The sequence below is a fragment of the Eutrema salsugineum genome, unplaced genomic scaffold (genome assembly GCF_000478725.1).
Source record: "Eutrema salsugineum unplaced genomic scaffold, Eutsalg1_0 scaffold_6, whole genome shotgun sequence".
In the NCBI taxonomy this organism is placed as follows: Eukaryota; Viridiplantae; Streptophyta; class Magnoliopsida; order Brassicales; family Brassicaceae; genus Eutrema; species Eutrema salsugineum.
Genome location: NW_006256547.1, coordinates 2,722,671 through 2,740,589, shown reverse-complemented (window position 1 = coordinate 2,740,589; position 17,919 = coordinate 2,722,671). Strand labels below are relative to the sequence as shown.

Sequence of the window (17,919 nt, the reverse complement as noted above, 5' to 3'; positions counted from 1 at the left end):
TATATAAAAATAAAGGTAAAGAAATCAAATGGGCCGAAAGTCGACCCGAATTAAGCCCATGTCTCCTTTTCATCCTTCTCGGCTCTGATTCCGCTCCGGGAACTCGGTTATTACTCAATTAGGAACCTCGGATTGTTGATTTCTTCGGTGGTGAAGAGAATGGGTTCAGACGAGGAGGATTTCGTCTTTCACGGGACACCAATAGAGCGCGAGGAAGAAATCGGGAGCCGGAAGAAGAAAGCAGTCGCTGGGGCTTCAGGCAACCTAAGAACTCTGCCTGCTTGGAAGCAAGAGGTGTGTCTTTGATTTCTTCTAGTTCGTCTCTTTAGTTGTGGATGCATAGAGAAATCAAACATCGCGAGAATCGCGTCTGCCATGAACATTGCAATATTTTTCCGGCGTGTTTTGTTCTGTGATTTTCAGCTTACTGTAGAGAGCTTAAATTAGTTTTTTTTGCCGAGTGGTCTCTTTGAGCCCTTCCGATTTCAGCTCTTTCCTTCACGGTTGAGAAATTGGAGTAGTGGGAGCTTAAAAAAATTATCAGTATATGGGAATTAACTTTAGCAAGAAATCGATGTGAATGTCTCTCTTAGAGCTGGTTTAGTACCGAGAATCATGTTTATCCGAGATTTTGTTATTTGGTGTATTTTTTCTCGCTCAATAATGTATCTATGGATAGTAATTAGATTGATCATTTGCATATAGGCGTTGCCTTGAAGGTATATTGATATATGCAATTTTGATAAATGTTGGCATGTTCCTTGGTGTCTAGATTGTAGATGCAAATTTATCGAAGCAATCTATGTTCACAATTTTCTCCTTAAAAATGGATGCATAGTACTGCTTACAATTCCTTGTCCAGGTTCCTAATGCAGATGCTTTCCACCATGATTTGTATTACTGGAAATAGCGTCTATTTGTATATAGTTATCTTATATGAAAAGCTGCTAACATCCAAAGTCTTACATACTCAGGTGACTGATGAAGAAGGCCGGAGAAGGTTCCATGGAGCATTTACTGGTGGATATTCTGCTGGGTATTACAATACAGTGGGGTCAAAAGAGGGTAAAGTTTAAATTACTTTGATTTTTTTTTAGATTTTCATCTGTACTTTCTGTTTACAATCCAAGTTGAATTTCAGGCTGGGCTCCACAGTCATTTACGTCATCAAGGAAGAACAGAGCTGGAGCGAGAAAGCAAAGTGTTTCAGACTTTCTAGATGAAGATGAAAGGGCGGTACGTTTCATATTCTTCAACTTTTTAGATTATTTAAAGCTTTATTTCAGCTCATTAGGGTTTAGGCTCGTCAAAGTTTGATTACCGCATACTGCATAATCTTTCCGTAACACTTCTCAGTGGTAACATGGCCAGTGGGTAAATTCATATTTATCTGTGGAAGATGTCCAATATTTGGATTTTGGAACGATGTTGAGTCACTCTAAATTCTTTTGCATTTCAGGAACTGGAGGGCCAATCATTGTCTGCGAGCTCACAATTTGACACATTTGGTTTTACAGCAGCCGAACATTCTCGCAAGCAAGCTGAGAAAGAACAGCATGAAAGGTCTCTGTATACTTTTGTGTCATATTCCTTAATGCTTTTCATGCATTGTTGCAGCCTGATCAGAATTCAAGTGTAGATCGGATTTCCCATTCATTCTTATTAATCTATCTACTACACATTGCAATCATTTCGAAGTTTCTTTGGGGCTATGTTTAGGCTGTTTTTTTCAGGGTTGCTTCGTTTTGCTTAGGCATGAGTAAAAATGTTTTACACATTGCGTGATGGTCTAATTTCGTTAAGAAGTTTCTATAACTTAAGGTTCTTTTTCTTCATTTGAGTTGGCCATGAAGTTCTTTTTCATATATATTTTCTTTCGTTGTAACAATTTTTTTCTGTCTCACAGGCCATCAGCCATTCCTGGGCCAGTGCATGACGAACTTGTTGCTCCAGTTTCGGAGTCAATTGGTTAGTTGCGAAAAGCTTCTTTAGAAATTTTCAAAACCTCCCTTACGTTCTCCTATTTAATTTTCTCCAATGCATTAAGTAAACTAATCTTGATCTCACACATATGCTTCTTTCTTTTATTGCAGGGGTCAAACTTTTGCTAAAGATGGGATGGCGGCGTGGTCATTCAATAATGGATGTGCGTGCTAGTTCAGGTTTGAAACTTGTTTAACATGCACTAATCCATAAATTTCGTTTGTGCACCAATGGGCACTGGGTACTTCTTTTTATTTTGGAAATTCACAGCAAGCTACTCTTTTTTTTTTTCCTTTGACTTTACTCCTAATATATTTTGAGTTTATTAATCCATGCTTTTAACGTGTGTGTCTCTTTGATACTGTCGTCGGTGCAGATGCTCGTAGGGAAGCTAGAAAAGCATTCTTAGCCTTCTCTGCTGATGAGAACACGAAGGAAAGTTCGGACTCACTCGTTTTGGAGAATGAAGTGGACACTTCTCTGGATCCACAGTTTAATGAAGATATAAAATTTTCTGAATCCACTCCTGTGAGTGAACTTTCTAGTTTCTCCTATGCAAACTAGCTTTATGTTGTTGATTGTAATTGCTACTGGTGTCACACATCTATTATTCATATTTTTTCTTGAACTTTTCTATTTAAATTTTGGTATCAGAATAAATAGATGACTGTGAATATTGCTTCCAGTCTGCTGCAGATTCTGTAGATAGTATCCTCAGATATATTGATTGAGATGATATTATTTTTTCCTTCATTATCTGTTGCAGGTATATGTTCTCAATCCAAAGCAGGACCTGCATGGTTTGGGATTTGATCCTTTTAAGCATGCTCCTGAATTTAGAGGTATCTAGTTTTGACTTTTATGATGTGTTTCTGCTGTCAGAGCATTCTTGGTCACTAACTTGCATTTTAATTTTCTGAAATGTAGAAAAGAAAAGATCGCGCTTGTCTGCCAGTAAGGAGGCTGGCTTTAGAAAACCTTTGTCAATGAAGGAAAGTCTTTTCGGACCCAAATGTAAGATCTTGATTCACCATTTGTCTTTTTCCTCAACTTTGCGTAAAGACACGTTTATGCTCTATCGTGTGTCTCTATGCCAGATTTATCTTAGTATTATTGCTGCGTGCAAACTACTTGCTAATATGAGTTGAACAATCAGCAGGAAAGATTGCTCCTGGTTTTGGCATTGGGGCACTTGAGGAGCTTGATGTCGAGGATGAAGATGTCTATGCTGGTAAGAGAGGATGGCCATTTCCATAATTATGGTTGTTCTTCGATAATTTAAGCATACATGTTTGTTGAGTTTAAACTGTTTCTCTGATTCTCGGGGAAGCAAACCATTGTCTTTCAAAGTAATTTACTTTTGGAATATAATAATATTGGTAAATGGTGCAAAAATCTCCTTGATGCGTTGAAGTGTTAGTTTTGAATTCATCAATCGCCTGTTTCAGGATATTCTGCAATACCAAGGTTTTTTCATTTTTTTCAGGTTATGACTTTGATCAGACTTATGCTATAGAAGATGAACAGCCAGCAAGACCGAGCAATGACAGTAGACTGAGGCTAACCTCAAGAGAGCATAACGTTCTGCCAGGTTTTGGAGCGGCTTCGAATACTGACTACAGTGTAGATAGGTATAACAAACTAATTTTAAACTCAAAGTTATCAGAGTTTATCACACATTGCACGTCCAGTAGAGCTTGCTCGCAGACTTTTCTGACTTTTCACTTTTATCTGCATAATACTCTAATTCATGTCATTTTTTTCAATATTGTACTAGATTTGATCCTCCGAAAATCCCAAAGGACTTTGTGGCCCGGCACAAGTTTCCTGGTCCTCTGGAGGCTGAAAGCAAGCCAACTGCTTCTGCTCCTCCAGATGTTCCTCCCCCTGAAGATAATAGTCTGAAACTTTTGATTGATGGATTTGCAACTTTTGTTTCCCGTTGTGGGAAACTATACGAGGATCTTTCTAGAGAGAAGAACGAATCTAATCAGTTGTTTGATTTTCTTCGGGGAGGTAACGGTCATGACTACTATGTAAGAAGGCTGTGGGAGGAGCAACAAAAGCGCAGTGATCAAAGTAAGCTGCAATTAGATGTTAAGGTCTCTGCAAGCGTGCAGAAAATGACTGCAGAAACGCGTGGCAGCTTATTAGGGGAAAGGCCATTGCCTAAAAGTTTGAAAGAAACTGAAGCTTCTGCTTCTTCTGGAGGGTCCTTCCAATTCCCGACCAATCTCTCTGACACATTCACCAAATCAGCTTCATCTGTAAGTACACAACTTTACACCTTTATTAGAATTTTAGCCGGATTACACTTGGTAGATGTGTTTAAAGGAAGTGATCTGCCTTTCTTTCCCTTGCACTGACATTCTTGACTCTTTTTCTCCTTGACATAGCAAGAGGCAGCAGATGCTGTCAAGCCCTTCAAAGATGACATGGCAAAACAAGAAAGATTTGAGCAGTTTCTCAAGGAGAAATACAAAGGAGGGTTACGTACAACAGACTCCAACAGAGTTAACAGCATGTCGGAATCAGCTCGTGCTCAAGAGAGGCTGGACTTTGAGGCTGCAGCTGAAGCAATTGAGAAAGGGAAAGCTTATAAGGAGGTCAGACGGGCTACTGAACTGCCCATCGACTTCCTTGCAGGAGGGCTGCAGTTTACTTCTGGTGGAACAGAGGTTTGTCTACAAAATTTTCATTGCAGTTCTTCTGTTCACCGGCAGTCTATGCTCATATGTAAAACTATTTTTTTTTTTTTACAGCAAATTAAAGACACTGGAGTGGTAGACATGAAAACGAGTAAGACATACCCTAAAAGAGAAGAGTTCCAATGGCGTCCTGCACCTCTTTTGTGCAAACGATTCGATCTCCCTGATCCGTTCATGGGAAAGGTAAATAAATGGTTCTTTGTTTCTCCTTTCTGATTGTCATTGTAAAAGCTTACATTCGTTGAACACTAGAAAATAGATTGTCCTATAATGTCTTGTTCTGGAACGCACTTGTTAATAAAAGTTTGCATAATCGTAACCTTAATCACATTAGTTGCAATTTTGCTCAGATAAGATAAGATATGTTTACAGTGAATAATGTGCATGTTGAGAAGGAAAAAAAAAAAGAGGATGGGAACAATACTTTCTACTTGATATCTTTTGGTTATTTTTGTCATAATACACGGGACCATTGTATTCAGTGTCCTGTTCTTGCTGACGTGTTAATGCTTGATTCAACAATCTCTACATTTGCCATTCAATTTTACAGCCGGCAACTGCTCCGCGAGCGAGAAACAAAATGGATTCTCTCATATTCTTGCCGGATACAGTGAAAGCTGCATCTGGATCGGGAGCAAGCCTTTCCGCACGTCAAGTGTCTGAGTTACAAGAACCTAAGAAAGAGACATCAGTAGAAGAACCTGAAGTCGAGGTAGAAGTGGAGAATGTTGAGAGACCTGTTGATCTTTACAAGGTACAGATGGTGTCTTTTGTCTGCGAAAATTTATGCTAACTCACGTTAATATTTTCAGTCGATTAAAAATTTTCTCGGCCATGTTCACTTTGTAGGCCATATTCTCTGATGATTCTGAAGATGATGATGAAGAACAACCTATGAATGGAAAGAGACAAGAGGGTCAAGAAAAGAAGAATGAAGCGGCTGCAACAACATTAAACCGACTGATAGCTGGTGATTTTCTAGAATCTCTAGGGAAAGAACTAGGTTTTGAAGTACCTGCTGATGTCACCTACCCGGAAGGAACCAAGCCAATGGAAGAAGATAACAAGTCCAAAGGCAAACCCGATGCATCTTCTGAGAAAAGACCTGGATTGAAAGAGAAACCGGAGGAGAAGACGAGCAGCCTCACCCTCGGGTCTGGAGAAGAAAAGAGTGAAAAAAAGAGAGAGAAGTCGCCAGGAAAGTGGAGTGGCGGAAACGATCTATCTTCGAGTGACTCTTCAGGAGATGAGCGGAGGAGGAGAAAACGTTCCAAGAAGGATAGGCATAGAAAGAACGATTCAGAGAGCGATTCGTCCAGCGACTACCACAAGCATAGATTAAGAAGAAAGCGGAGAGAATCTTCTAGAGAGAAGAGAAGTAGCCACAAGAAGCATACAAAGCATTACAAGAATTCATCTTCTTCGCGGTACAGCGCTGACGAAGAACGGAAAGAGTCAAAGCGGGAGAAGCGGAGGCGACGAGACTAAAAAGCATTATTTGTCTAAATCTCTATGCAGATCACAATGAAGAGAGAGGTTCAAACACTTTTGTGTTTGGAGATGTCGCTAAGATTTTAGTGTTTGATGATGTTCGAATAAGATTTTAGGTTGTATGAGAGCTCCATATAATCGAAATGGGACATAGGTTTCACTGATTAAATAGTTATACATTTTTGACCGGGAAAAATAAATTAGTAGTACATGAAAATTTGAAAACCAGAGCTAATAACTGATCTAATAAAAACCCTTTATTAAACATATTTTCTTGCTATTCTAAAGCCAAAATAAAATTTCTTCTAGAGGGTTTGAATTAACAAAACGCCTATTCAAATGGAGGGGAGAGACATGTTGCTACATCGTGCGTTGCGCTGCGTTTTGTTGGGAAGAACCTAAAACGGCACGAGCGGTCTCCAAAACGCCTTGACCGCTCACATAGTGACTCCGACACACCGGCATATACACTTCGGCTCCTCCGATCAGTTCCGTCTCTCTCTCCTCCGTCTTCCTCAGCGTAAACGAAGCTCTCTTCCCGCACACCTCACACCGTGACGTCAGCTTCGTCACCGTATCCGCAATCGGAATTATATCCAGCACCGACCCGAACCTCCTCCTCAGATAATCCCCGTCCAATCCAGCTACAATTACCGTTTTGCCCTCCTTATCAGCAGCTTCGCGGCAAAACTCGTACAGGTCTCCGAAGAACTGAGCTTCGTCGATCCCAATCACATCCAATTGATTCTCATACGCGTCCAATCCGAATCTCTCTCTGAAAGACGCTAAATCCGGAATAGCCCAGCAAGGGAATTTCTCTCCGTCGTGGCTCACTATCGACTCAACACAGTACCTTGTGTCTTTATCCGATTTGATAATCGCTATCTTTTTCCCCATTTCCCTCTCCGCGAGCATACGGCGGAGAAGCGTCGTGGTTTTACCGGAGAACATAGGACCGACGACGACGTGTATCTCTCCGGGAGCGGAGAAGGAGGAGAACGACTTGGATGCCGCATCCGTCTTTAACTCTCTGCTGGAAACCGTAGAGCGATGCGAATCGACGGGGAATCTGCTGAGCGCGAAGGCGGAATCGGTGAGAGGATAACGGGAGACGCGAAGAAGACTAGAGAAGAGAGCAGGTTTAGGGAGATGAAGAGAGAAAGGCGCAAGAGATGGCGAGATTAGTGTTCTCATCGAAGCAGCAAACATTTGAGATCCGTTTGATTGCAGAAGGAAGGGGAGATGGTGAAAGCCGTAGGTATTCGCAACACCAAGATTTTGTTTTTAGGGTTTAAGCATAGGGAAGGGGGTTTATTGGAGCGAGTAATTTAGACATTCAAGTGGAGTCTGTAACTCTGTATTATTATTAATTCCAGGGATTAATTCATTCACAAATGTTACGTTTCAATCCATAGTAATGTCAATGATTAGAACAATATTCGAACCCAAAACATATTAGATTCATACTAGATAATTCATCAAGTGGATTCAGAAATATTTTAAAATTACATAAAACTAGTATTAAATTTCAAATGACGATCTCAACATTTGCAATCGATTTTTTTTTTCTTACCAAAATACCAAAAAAAGAATAAGAGAACAAGATTAAAAGATTTGGATTTATCAGTGGCCTGTTTCCTAGGATTTGCTACAACAATACCAAGTGTTTTGTCATTTGAATTTTTGTTTTTTTCTTACAAAACCAAAATTTATAGTTGCTAATTTAAAAAACAAAACCATTCAAGACTAGAAAATAGAATGAAAAAAAAAGTTGAAAAGGTTGACATAAAAGAAGAATAATTTTGTTTTTTCTTCAATCAAGGACTCCAATTTGTTGACCAAAAGGACAAAAGATGAGAAAATTATGTACGGCAAAAAGAAGAAAAAACGGTGAGTCATCAGATTCCTCTTCATTTTCAATTTCGTTGAGTCTACTTTTTTACTGATATTTGAAACTCTCAGATTCTCACATGCATCTGTGTATGTAGCCACGCCTCTCTATATATAATACAAGCTCGTAGATATTACTCTGCATCTACCTCTCTCTCTGTAAATTTATCTACTTTTGAGATCCAGCTTCCATCAATGATTAATTTGTGTTCAGCACCGATTTTTTCAGATCTGTGAATTATTCTAATTTGCTCGAGTCCTATTTACTTTCTTTGACGAATATGATGATAGTTGAAGTCGCTGGAGGCAGCGGTTCATCGATCAATTCCTGAGAAATTTTCTTTCGATGTTGGACACTTTACATCGAAAGCATGAATCGATCGATAAACCTCTGCATCCAGCGCTTCTCCTTCCTCATTTGTCGCCTCTTTTTTTTTTTTTTTTTGTTAAGATACTTTTGGATTGGGAAAGTTTAGTCTGTTGCTAAACCAAATATTTGAAATTTATCCCAAATTTGATTGAAAGTATTATTATTTCTTGAGGTTCTTAGGTGTAAGTGAAAGAAGAAGAAATCAAGTAAATTCTTGTCTAAGAAAAAAAAAATTAAGGACTTTTGTTCTTGGACTGTGATTGGTGGTAATTAAAGATAGTAGAGATGGATGATTCTTGTCTCTTTGAAAGGTTTGGTTTAGTTTTTTTTTTTTTTTAAGGATAAAAGATCAATCATTTTGTTTTTGTTTGTAGCTGTACTTCCAATCATGTGTTCATAGTTGACTAGTATCTACGCCAAATCCTACCATGTGGTTCTGTTGATGAAAACTTCGGTTACAATTCAGTTTTTTTATATATTTCCTTTCCTCTATACACTGACAGTTTGTAGTAGCTTTTTTTCTTGATCTGTTTTCTTGAACGATGTTCCTGAATCTAATGATGATGCAGTTTGTCTTTTGGTTTTCATGTAATCAAGGTTTGAGTTTCATGTAGACTACTGTCTTCATCTAGCAAGGGATTTCGTTGAGCCATGGATACTTTATTAGACCCTTGCCTCAAGTTTCGTTCCTGTTTCTTTTGCCTGACCATGGGCCATGGCTATGTTGTTATGGATTCCCTCTCAAGTTTTGCTGTGGTATTTGGTTTTCTTGATACAATGTGTGCTTTAAACCGCTAGTTTAACAGGACATTGCATTACTGGATTATAATCCTTGTTTTTGACATCCAAGTTTTCTCCCTTTTGTTTATTCTTGTCTTGTGATCAGATATCCACATAGAATACCACTCTCTTTGTACGTATATGGAATCGGGTACACTGCACACTTCAGAGCATAATCAGGATCCAAGTGGTGATATTCAGTGATTAATATCAGTCTTGAGAGCCATGCTACTTCTTTTTCCTTTCGTATTAGTTTCTGCATTGGAGCATTACTATTTATGAGAGTGGATGTTCATAAGAAGAATCATATTCACTCCCGAAACTTTCCTCTCTCTATATAATGGCATTATGTGTAGAAAAAGACACTTTTTGTTTGTCATTTGTGTTCTTTTTTTTTTTCCAAAAAGGTGAAGGAATCTGGTGAAAGTGAATGGATTCCTGAGCTCGTGGGTTTTAAAATTCCTTGGAGTAAACTTCAAATGGTAACAAGATTCCATTCTCAAATTAGGTAATAAAAGGAGAATCTTGTTCTTCAGGATCAAAGACTTGTGCTCTTTCTTAGATTCCCCTTACTGGAGGGTGGTAAAACATGAGAAAATGGTGTTATTCACTTCGTTCTTATATAGAATATGTGATGATGGTGACATTACTATTGATATGATATCACTACCTAGGCTGGTGATTTAACAAACATGAACTTAATAGCGTATTGGTGAATTTCATGAATAAGCGTCATCGAAATCCGTGTTTGAGTTTCTTCACATGGATTTGGTAGATCTTTTTCTAAGTGTTTAGATGGTGAATTATATAACAAATTGTTATAGCTAATATGTGAACTAGTTTGTTTTAAGGTCTAATTATGGTGCCACTATACATAATTGGGAAATAGATTTGTAAATGATATGGAGCTAATGAACTGGTGTGTTTTTGCTCATCTTCCTTTAATCATGGGCAATTTATTATGAATAGAATAGAAGGTTGTAGAAGTGTGGTTTTGGTTAATCCATTTGTTCACCATGCTAACCAAAGGAGAAGAAGGGACCTAAACCAAAACCGGTCAATCTTTGAAGTCTTTTTTTTTTTTGGTTTTGGTTCATATAAGATTATGTTTTTAATTGGTATCAACACAATTTGACGGTTGGAGACTGAACCACTTCCTCGGTTATCGATCGATGACAGCTTTCTCTTTCACGGCTCTTGCCGCTTTAACCGCTATTATTTCTACTCGTCTTGTTTTTAACCGTTTACGATACTCTACTCTCTTTGTTAAAATAATGGTTGCCAATTGGACCCATGGTTTTAAATATTCTCTGATTTTAGTCCTGTTGTTGCAATTGCAATATATTCAAACGCAAAAGCAACGATTCTGCTTTGGATCGGCAATGAGTGGCTCAGCTTGCACAATAAACTGCCACGTAGGATTTTTCTGACCAATCAGAGACCATCATTCAAATCCTCCTTTCTTTGATCGTTTTTTTCAAGAGACGCTCAATCATAACCATAAGCTCAATCTCCAGTGTTTTTTTTCCTAAATGTATTTATAATCTTCACCAAAAGAGTAAGGCTGAAGAACAGTTTGCAGACAACATAGAGGAGAATCACCATAGCTTCTTTGTCTTTTTTACTCTTGTCACATCAATTTGTGAAAGGGTGGCAGAGAAACCATGGCTATGGCGGAGATGGCAATGAAGTCCTCAGTAACTGCAAAACTCACTATTCTTTCTTCTTCTTCTTCTTCTTCGTCTTGTAAAAAGAGAGAGAGACAAATCTCTGTCGCACTTCCAACATCAACCTCAATCTCTCTGTTATCTCTCTTCGCATCTCCTCCTCATGAAGCCAAAGCTGCTGTTTCCATTGCCAAGGACCAAATCGTCTCCTCTCTCACTGAAGTAATTATCTCACTTCTTTTCCTTCCCCTCTTCACTCTTTTCGTAACCTTTCGTTGACGAAATCGTTGTCTTTTAACAGGTGGAGAAAACAATCAACCAGGTTCAAGAAACTGGTTCGAGTGTTTTCGACGCAACGCAGCGTGTTTTTCAAGTGGTAGGAGATGCTCTTAAACCAGCCTTGGACACTGCTTTGCCCATCGCAAAGCAAGCCGGTGAAGAGGCTTTAAAGCTTGCTTCTCCTGCTTTCTCAGAGGCTTCAAAGAAAGCTCAAGAAGCAATGCAAAGCTCTGGTATTGATGCAGAGCCTGTCTATAATGCTGCAAAGGTCAGAGTTTTATTACATTAGACCTCGGAAATTTTTAGGTTTTGAGGGACATTGAATAAGTTGTGGGTTTTTTGTATGGATGTAGACAGTAACAGATGTGGCACAACAGACAACAAAGGCGATTGAAGATGCTAAGCCGATTGCTTCATCGACCATGGAGACGATTTCTTCGGCTGATCCTAGTGTCATTGTTGTTGCTGCTGGAGCGGCGTTTATTGCTTACCTTCTCCTTCCTCCTGTTTGGTCTGCCATATCTTTCAACTTTCGTGGTTACAAAGGTACCCTCAATTTCTTAGCCTGAAACTCAAACATATCATCATCTTTGAGAACAACATAGAAAGTTTTTGTTGATAGACTTCTTTTTGTGGTGAAAATGTCACAAATGTACTGGTGATCTATATTGCATCCAGAGTCTAATTCAAGTTAACAAAAACTTGGGAACTGATTGAGAATTACTCTGTGTTTGTGGTTTGCTGTTTTGAAGGTGATCTCTCGCCGGCTCAAACGCTTGATCTTCTCTGTGCCAAGAACTACTTAATGGTGGATATAAGATCAGAGAAAGACAAGGAAAAAGCTGGGATTCCTCGTCTCCCTTCAAATGCTAAGAACCGTATGATCGCCATTCCGTAAGTGTTTGTTTTGTTTTACTTTTGATCTTATCTATGTGTGTGTGTGTGTCTTCTTCTTTGCCTGGAAAAAAATAGAAAGAAACAGAAAACTCTTTTTTCTTCTCATTATATCAGATTAGAAGAACTACCGAACAAAGTAAAAGGAATCGTCAGGAACTCAAAAAGAGTTGAAGCAGAAATTGCAGCATTAAAGATTTCTTACCTCAAAAAAATCAACAAAGGCTCAAATATCATCATCATGGACTCGTGAGTTTAATTTAATTGCTCTTTTACAAGACTTTGTGAATCTTTTAAAAAAAAACCAAAAAGATTTTTTATCTTTATTGGTCTCTTTCTTTTTTCTGTCTCGTAGGTACTCGGATTCAGCTAAAATAGTGGCGAAAACGTTAAAGATACTCGGGTTTAAGAATTGCTGGATTGTGACGGATGGATTCTCCGGTGGCAGAGGATGGTTGCAGAGCCGGTTAGGCACTGATTCTTACAACTTCTCGTTCGCTCAGGTCTTGTCTCCATCTCGGATTATCCCGGCAGCTTCTAGAAGCTTCGGTACCAGATCCGGGACCAAGTTCCTTCCTGGCTCCGACTGATGCAAGAGGATCATCATATAACAATATTATAGCTAAAAAAAGTGTTGCTTTTCTATTCCTTTTTATCTCTCAATTCTGAGAGATCTTTTGATATGATTTTCCGAATTATTATTTCTCTTTCACATTGATGATTTGGAAGTGAACCCAACGAAGATGAAATCGAACTAAAGTAATAGCTAGCTAGAGCCTTTGAAACCTGAAGATCAATCTAAAGCAAGTCTGAAAAATTCGAGAACAAAAAAATGTGATCAAATAAACCGGGATGGTTTGGCCTATAGTTGGTTGGTAGGTAGGTTAGGTAGGAATAATTTTGGGATAAAGCTGAAAATTCAGATTATAAGTTGTAATTTCACATAGATGCAAAGCTGATCATATTTGGACCATCTTGTATGTAGGTCTGTGTCTGTCTGATAATCTTTAAACATCTTACACTCTACTGATTCATTAAGTACAAAGTTTGAAACTGAATTTAGACGGAAATCAATACATTGATACATAACCATCATCATAAAAGGTAATATCTAATATATAAGACGATCAAAAGTGGAAAGGGATAAAAAAAAAGTGTCATATAATGCAACTATATAATGCAACTATAGAATGTACATAGACTGAAACCAACACCAAGATACATAAAAAATCATTAAAAAAGTAACTCCCAAACGAGAAGATGATAATCAGACGTGGAAAGATTGTCAGATATCAGGAATAGATTGACACGTGGCAATCACGAGCTCTCTTTATATTACGTGGAGAAGTTTCCCACTTTACTTGTCCACTCTCTTCAAATTCATTCTCTTGTTTGGTTTCTATAGACAACAATGGCGTACAAATCCCTAGATTCCATCACGATTTCTGATATCGAAGCTCTAGGGATTTCCGGTGATGTCGCGGAGAAGCTTCTCAGAGATCTCGGAGAGATTATCCGTAATTACGGCTCTGCCACGTCTCCGGAGACCTGGACTCAGATTTCTCGGCGGATCCTTCACCCTAACCTCCCTTTCTCTTTTCACCAGATGATGTATTATGGTTGCTACAAGGATTTCGGACCCGACCCGCCCGCTTGGATACCCGACCCGTGTGTGATCTTCTCCGTTTGATTCTTTCTTTTGACTATTTTTGGAATGTTTATATATTGCTTGTGTTAATCGTTGCTGTTTCTTTGTATGTACTTAGGAAGGTTGCTTCTTTAACTAACGTTGGCAAGTTGCTAGAAAGGCGTGGCAAAGAGTTCTTAGGTGATAATTACAAGAATCCGATTTCGAGTTTCTCGAGTTTTCAGAAATTCTCCGTCTCAAATCCTGAGGTAATAACATTGGAATTTTTTTTTTTTTTTTGATTTTTTGTTTGTGATTCTATTCTCCTATTGTTTCTTTTGTTAGGTGTATTGGAGAACAGTTCTGGATGAGTTAAACGTATTGTTTTCGATACCTCCAAAGTGCATTCTAGAAAAGGATACATCTGGAGATAATCCTGGAGGTAATTGGCTTCCTGGAGCATACCTGAATCCTGCAAGAAATTGTTTGACCAATGGTTTCAAGAGAAGATCCGACGACATTGTGATCCGATGGCGTGACGAAGGAAGCGATGATCTTCCTGTGAACACCATGACACTTCTGGAGTTACGAGCTCAGGTCTGGTATGAATTCTTATCCTTTTGGCCTTTTTTAGAAAATTAAAACTTTTTTTTGATATAGTTTCTTTTTGGTGAAGAACGCTAATGAGGTTATTCCTTTGCTGGTATCATTTTTCTAAGTGTTGTTGTGTTTCATATCAAAACCAAGCAAAGTATTGTTATTTCATGTGTAGGTTAGCTGCACATGCTCTTAGCGCCTTGGATTTGGAGGAAGAGTCAGCAATCGCGGTTGATATGCCAATGAACGTTGAGTCTGTGGTCATATACCTTGCCATTGTCTTAGCAGGCCACATTGTTGTTTCGATAGCTGACAGTTTCTCTCCCCGTGAAATATCAACACGGCTTAAAATTTCAAAAGCAAAAGCCATATTTACTCAGGTAAATTTCTCGTGATTTTTTGGTGGATGGAAAATGAAGGTTTAAACTTTGCGCTTAACTTATTTTAGGTGTGATGTGACGGTTTTTTTGTGGTGAACTGACGGCTTTTGCCTTGAAATATAGTTCAAGTTGTGGCCAAATTCTGAACGGTTCTGAGCTGATTTGTGGATTTTTTTGGGCGTAGTTCAAAGTCACTTTTGTTGAATTTATTGTAATGGTTACTGTATAAAAAAACCAGTATATCAAATGACTTATATCCCTTTTTCCCCCTTCAGTTGCCTAATTATTCATTTCGTTTCGTTTTCTTGTTTCCAGGATGTGATCTTTCGTGGTGATAAAAGTATTCCGCTCTATAGGTGAAATTCTTGTAATTTATCAAGGTTGATTTTTTCATGGCAGCTGTAGCATTGGTCTCACATTATCTATTCCATTCTGCAGAAGAGTGGTTGATGCTGAAGCACCGATGGCAATTGTTATCCCAGCGAGAGGCTCTAGCATCAGAATGAACCTGCGCGAGAATGATTTGTCTTGGAACGACTTTCTGGGGAAGGCAAGAAATTTGAGGTACAGTCAGTGTATACAGTACTCCGATTAGAAATTGAAAACAACTGCATCACATTACTGCAATGGTTAAAATTACAAGAAGTGTTTGGAACACTGAAAATAACAGCCATCCGAATCCATACATCATGATCATGGTCTAACTCTAATGTGACAACTGAAGTTTTTGAATCAAAACGTCTATTCTAATTTTTCAGTTGTGTTAAACAGTCTTGAAATGTATTTAGATGGAAATTTTATAAAACACGTAGAGCTTGCTATTCCAAATCTCGGGGCATTTGAATGATATATATCTATGCTATATATGGACATACACACACATACATATGGTAACTGTTATTTCAGAGGCGTGGAATATATTGCTGTAGAGAAACCAGCGGGAGCTTACGCGAACATCCTTTTTTCATCAGGAACCACCGGTAAAACAATGCAAACAAACGGCATCATGGCATGTAGATGAGGATGTGATGGGTGTTGAAACACTAAGTTTTGGTTTTCTGGTGTAGGTGAGCCAAAGGCTATTCCATGGACCAACATTTCTCCTCTGAAATCAGCTGCTGATGCCTGGTGCCACTTGGATGTTCATCGAGAAGATGTTATTGCGTGGCCGACCAACCTTGGGTGGATGATGGGTCCGTGGCTCGTTTATGCTTCTTTAATAAATGGGGCTTGCATGGCATTATACAATGGATCACCTCTTGGTCCTGCCTTTGCCAAGTTTGTGCAGGTAAACCCTTGTAATTATGCATCCTTGTCTCATGGGGTTTAACAGAGAAAATCTAAAGAAATAATTATTTCATTGCATGGTTGAGTCTTGGATTTGGTCAGCCTTGAATTTACTACATCTTTATATGCTGGGGTTAGGATGCCGAGGTAACAGTGCTAGGCGTGATACCAAGCATTGTTCGGACATGGCAAAACTCGAACTCTACTTCTGGCTATGATTGGTCACGAATCCGGTAATACCCAAAGTTCATCCTCTGAATTTTGTTAAGCCTGTTTTTTGTTGGCGTGGAACTTTGATGTTTTGAGAAACTGAATGTAATTTAGTTATAATGTTTTCATGCCACCACCTATTTTTTTCAGAAACTAATCTATTTATGTTAGATTAGACAAATGTCGCTTCTTCATATTATGAAAATATGTGTTTAATGAACACCTTTTGTTATCGTTTAAACTAAAGATGATTTGTATAAAAGTATTAGTAATGTATTTTTTGCTACTTCTTCATAGTTGCTTTGGTTCCACTGGTGAAGCTTCGAATGTAGACGAGTATCTATGGCTGATGGGGAGGGCTCATTACAAACCCGTAATCGAGTATTGTGGCGGAACTGAGATTGGAGGCAGTTTTATCACAGGTTCTTTGCTTCAGCCTCAGTCTCTGGCTGCTTTTAGCACCGCTGCCATGGGTTGCAAACTTTTCATTCTCGGTGAAGATGGCAATCCTCTTGTAAGTAACTATATGGTATCATAGATGTGTTTCTTCTGAAAGGTTTTACGGTATCAATGATTGAATTATAGTGTGGTCGTTTGTTTTTCTTACTCATTCCAGCCTCCAAGCGCATCAGGAGTAGGCGAATTGGCTCTATGTCCTCACATGTTTGGAGCTTCTAGCACTCTCCTGAACGGAAATCACTACAAAGTTTACTTCAAAGGAATGCCCACCTTCCAAGGACAGGTAATCCAACTCTTGCCACATCTGTACAGAGGTTTTCATTGGTTGTTTTGAGTCTGTGTGGCTTGGATGCCTTTTGACAGATTTTAAGAAGACACGGGGATTTATTTGAACGGACTTCAAAAGGATACTACCGTGCTCATGGACGTGCTGATGACACAATGAATCTTGGTGGCATAAAGGTAGCCTTAACTAATGTACAGATTCTTATGTAATATTGAAACATCATCCCCATTAATGACCATAATCGTCATATTTTCTGTTGATTTTTTTTGCAGGTTGGTTCTATTGAGATCGAACGAGTCTGTAACTCCGTTGATGACAGTGTTCTGGAGACAGCAGCCATCGGTGTTCCACCTCCCAGTGGCGGTCCTGAGCAGCTAGTAATCGCTGTTGTGTTCAAGAGCCCAGAGTTACCGAATCACGACTTGAGCCTCTTGAAAAAGTCCTTCAACTCTGAGATACAAAAGAAACTTAATCCATTGTTCAAGGTATAACCAAAACACAACACAACACAAGAAAAAGCTCATACGAACTAGTGTGTTTTAAGAGCAAGCTAGCTATGTTATTTGTGTTTCCTCTGCAGGTATCATCTGTTGTAACTCTGCCTTCTTTACCGAGGACGGCTACAAATAAGGTTATGAGAAGAGTTCTAAGGCAACGGCTTTCTCAGAACGGTCTAAACTCGAAGCTATGAGACAATTGCTCTCCAACACCAAATGTTGTTTGTCATTCACACAAGAACATTTGGTCTTTTGTTGTACAATCCACATCCATCTCTGTATCAATAAATAATTCTCAGTTCACGTAAATAAATAAATAAAGATGTTGTGTAGCCTGTGGAATCGAACTTCTGTGACCAATCACGAGGTTTCATATTTCTTATTTGGTAATTAGGGGTGATACTCGAAGATATTACTAAGTATATGGACATGAACGTAAAATGCGAAGCGGCACAAGATAGCACTACACGCTATTGGTCACAGAAATTCAAGTTTCCTATTTAGGAATCAGGGG

The 17,919-nt window shown here is 38.8% G+C and overlaps 4 protein-coding genes across 6 annotated transcripts; 3 read left to right on the top strand and 1 right to left on the bottom strand.

The window, feature by feature from the left end:
* The first annotated feature begins 127 nt into the window (after window positions 1-127).
* LOC18012821 (G patch domain-containing protein TGH) lies at window positions 128-6,326 on the top strand. 2 transcript variants are annotated; one of them, XM_006394513.2, is made up of 16 exons: window positions 128-294; window positions 975-1,065; window positions 1,142-1,236; window positions 1,460-1,563; window positions 1,907-1,968; window positions 2,094-2,162; window positions 2,360-2,511; window positions 2,750-2,825; window positions 2,911-2,997; window positions 3,140-3,214; window positions 3,470-3,614; window positions 3,761-4,250; window positions 4,380-4,661; window positions 4,746-4,874; window positions 5,242-5,445; window positions 5,541-6,326. In XM_006394513.2, the coding sequence occupies exons 1-16, from the start codon at window positions 160-162 to the stop codon at window positions 6,177-6,179; spliced, it is 2,835 nt and encodes a 944-aa protein (XP_006394575.1). In that variant the 5' UTR covers window positions 128-159; the 3' UTR covers window positions 6,180-6,326. The 2 variants fall into 2 exon arrangements, with proteins under 2 accessions (XP_006394575.1, XP_006394574.1); XM_006394512.2 differs by lacking the exons at window positions 128-294; window positions 975-1,065 and having other exon boundaries at window positions 1,192-1,236; window positions 1,460-1,821.
* LOC18012820 (thymidine kinase b) lies at window positions 6,321-7,465 on the bottom strand. The gene has a single exon (XM_006394511.2). It carries the CDS (start codon window positions 7,389-7,391, stop codon window positions 6,543-6,545), a length of 849 nt encoding a protein of 282 aa, XP_006394573.1. The 5' UTR covers window positions 7,392-7,465; the 3' UTR covers window positions 6,321-6,542.
* A 3,283-nt stretch (window positions 7,466-10,748) lies between these two features.
* Window positions 10,749-12,800, top strand: LOC18013435 (calcium sensing receptor, chloroplastic). The gene is made up of 6 exons (XM_006394510.2): window positions 10,749-11,111; window positions 11,191-11,436; window positions 11,522-11,714; window positions 11,921-12,062; window positions 12,180-12,311; window positions 12,418-12,800. The coding sequence occupies exons 1-6, from the start codon at window positions 10,887-10,889 to the stop codon at window positions 12,650-12,652; spliced, it is 1,173 nt and encodes a 390-aa protein (XP_006394572.1). The 5' UTR covers window positions 10,749-10,886; the 3' UTR covers window positions 12,653-12,800.
* Window positions 12,801-13,365: 565 nt separating this feature from the next.
* On the top strand, window positions 13,366-17,734 carry LOC18012813 (probable acyl-activating enzyme 17, peroxisomal). Of its 2 annotated transcripts, none has more exons than XM_006394509.2 (14): window positions 13,366-13,730; window positions 13,829-13,958; window positions 14,035-14,291; window positions 14,462-14,666; window positions 14,982-15,022; window positions 15,105-15,230; window positions 15,573-15,646; window positions 15,734-15,954; window positions 16,092-16,186; window positions 16,461-16,677; window positions 16,780-16,905; window positions 16,986-17,084; window positions 17,181-17,393; window positions 17,489-17,734. In XM_006394509.2, the coding sequence occupies exons 1-14, from the start codon at window positions 13,474-13,476 to the stop codon at window positions 17,597-17,599; spliced, it is 2,172 nt and encodes a 723-aa protein (XP_006394571.1). In that variant the 5' UTR covers window positions 13,366-13,473; the 3' UTR covers window positions 17,600-17,734. The 2 variants fall into 2 exon arrangements, with proteins under 2 accessions (XP_006394571.1, XP_024007021.1); XM_024151253.1 differs by having other exon boundaries at window positions 13,472-13,730; window positions 13,833-13,958.
* Window positions 17,735-17,919: the final 185 nt, after the last annotated feature.

Coding starts and splice junctions, on each gene's coding strand:
- LOC18012821 (XM_006394513.2), top strand. CDS start 160: ATGGGTTCAGACGAGGAGGATTTCGTCTTTCACGGGACACCAATAGAG. Junction 1,564..1,906: donor GAGAAAGAACAGCATGAAAG/GTCTCTGTATAC, acceptor TCTGTCTCACAG/GCCATCAGCCATTCCTGGGC. Junction 4,251..4,379: donor TCACCAAATCAGCTTCATCT/GTAAGTACACAA, acceptor TCCTTGACATAG/CAAGAGGCAGCAGATGCTGT.
- LOC18012820 (XM_006394511.2), bottom strand. CDS start 7,391: ATGTTTGCTGCTTCGATGAGAACACTAATCTCGCCATCTCTTGCGCCT.
- LOC18013435 (XM_006394510.2), top strand. CDS start 10,887: ATGGCTATGGCGGAGATGGCAATGAAGTCCTCAGTAACTGCAAAACTC. Junction 11,715..11,920: donor CAACTTTCGTGGTTACAAAG/GTACCCTCAATT, acceptor GCTGTTTTGAAG/GTGATCTCTCGCCGGCTCAA. Junction 12,063..12,179: donor AACCGTATGATCGCCATTCC/GTAAGTGTTTGT, acceptor TCATTATATCAG/ATTAGAAGAACTACCGAACA.
- LOC18012813 (XM_006394509.2), top strand. CDS start 13,474: ATGGCGTACAAATCCCTAGATTCCATCACGATTTCTGATATCGAAGCT. Junction 13,959..14,034: donor TCTCCGTCTCAAATCCTGAG/GTAATAACATTG, acceptor TTCTTTTGTTAG/GTGTATTGGAGAACAGTTCT. Junction 15,231..15,572: donor GGGAAGGCAAGAAATTTGAG/GTACAGTCAGTG, acceptor CTGTTATTTCAG/AGGCGTGGAATATATTGCTG.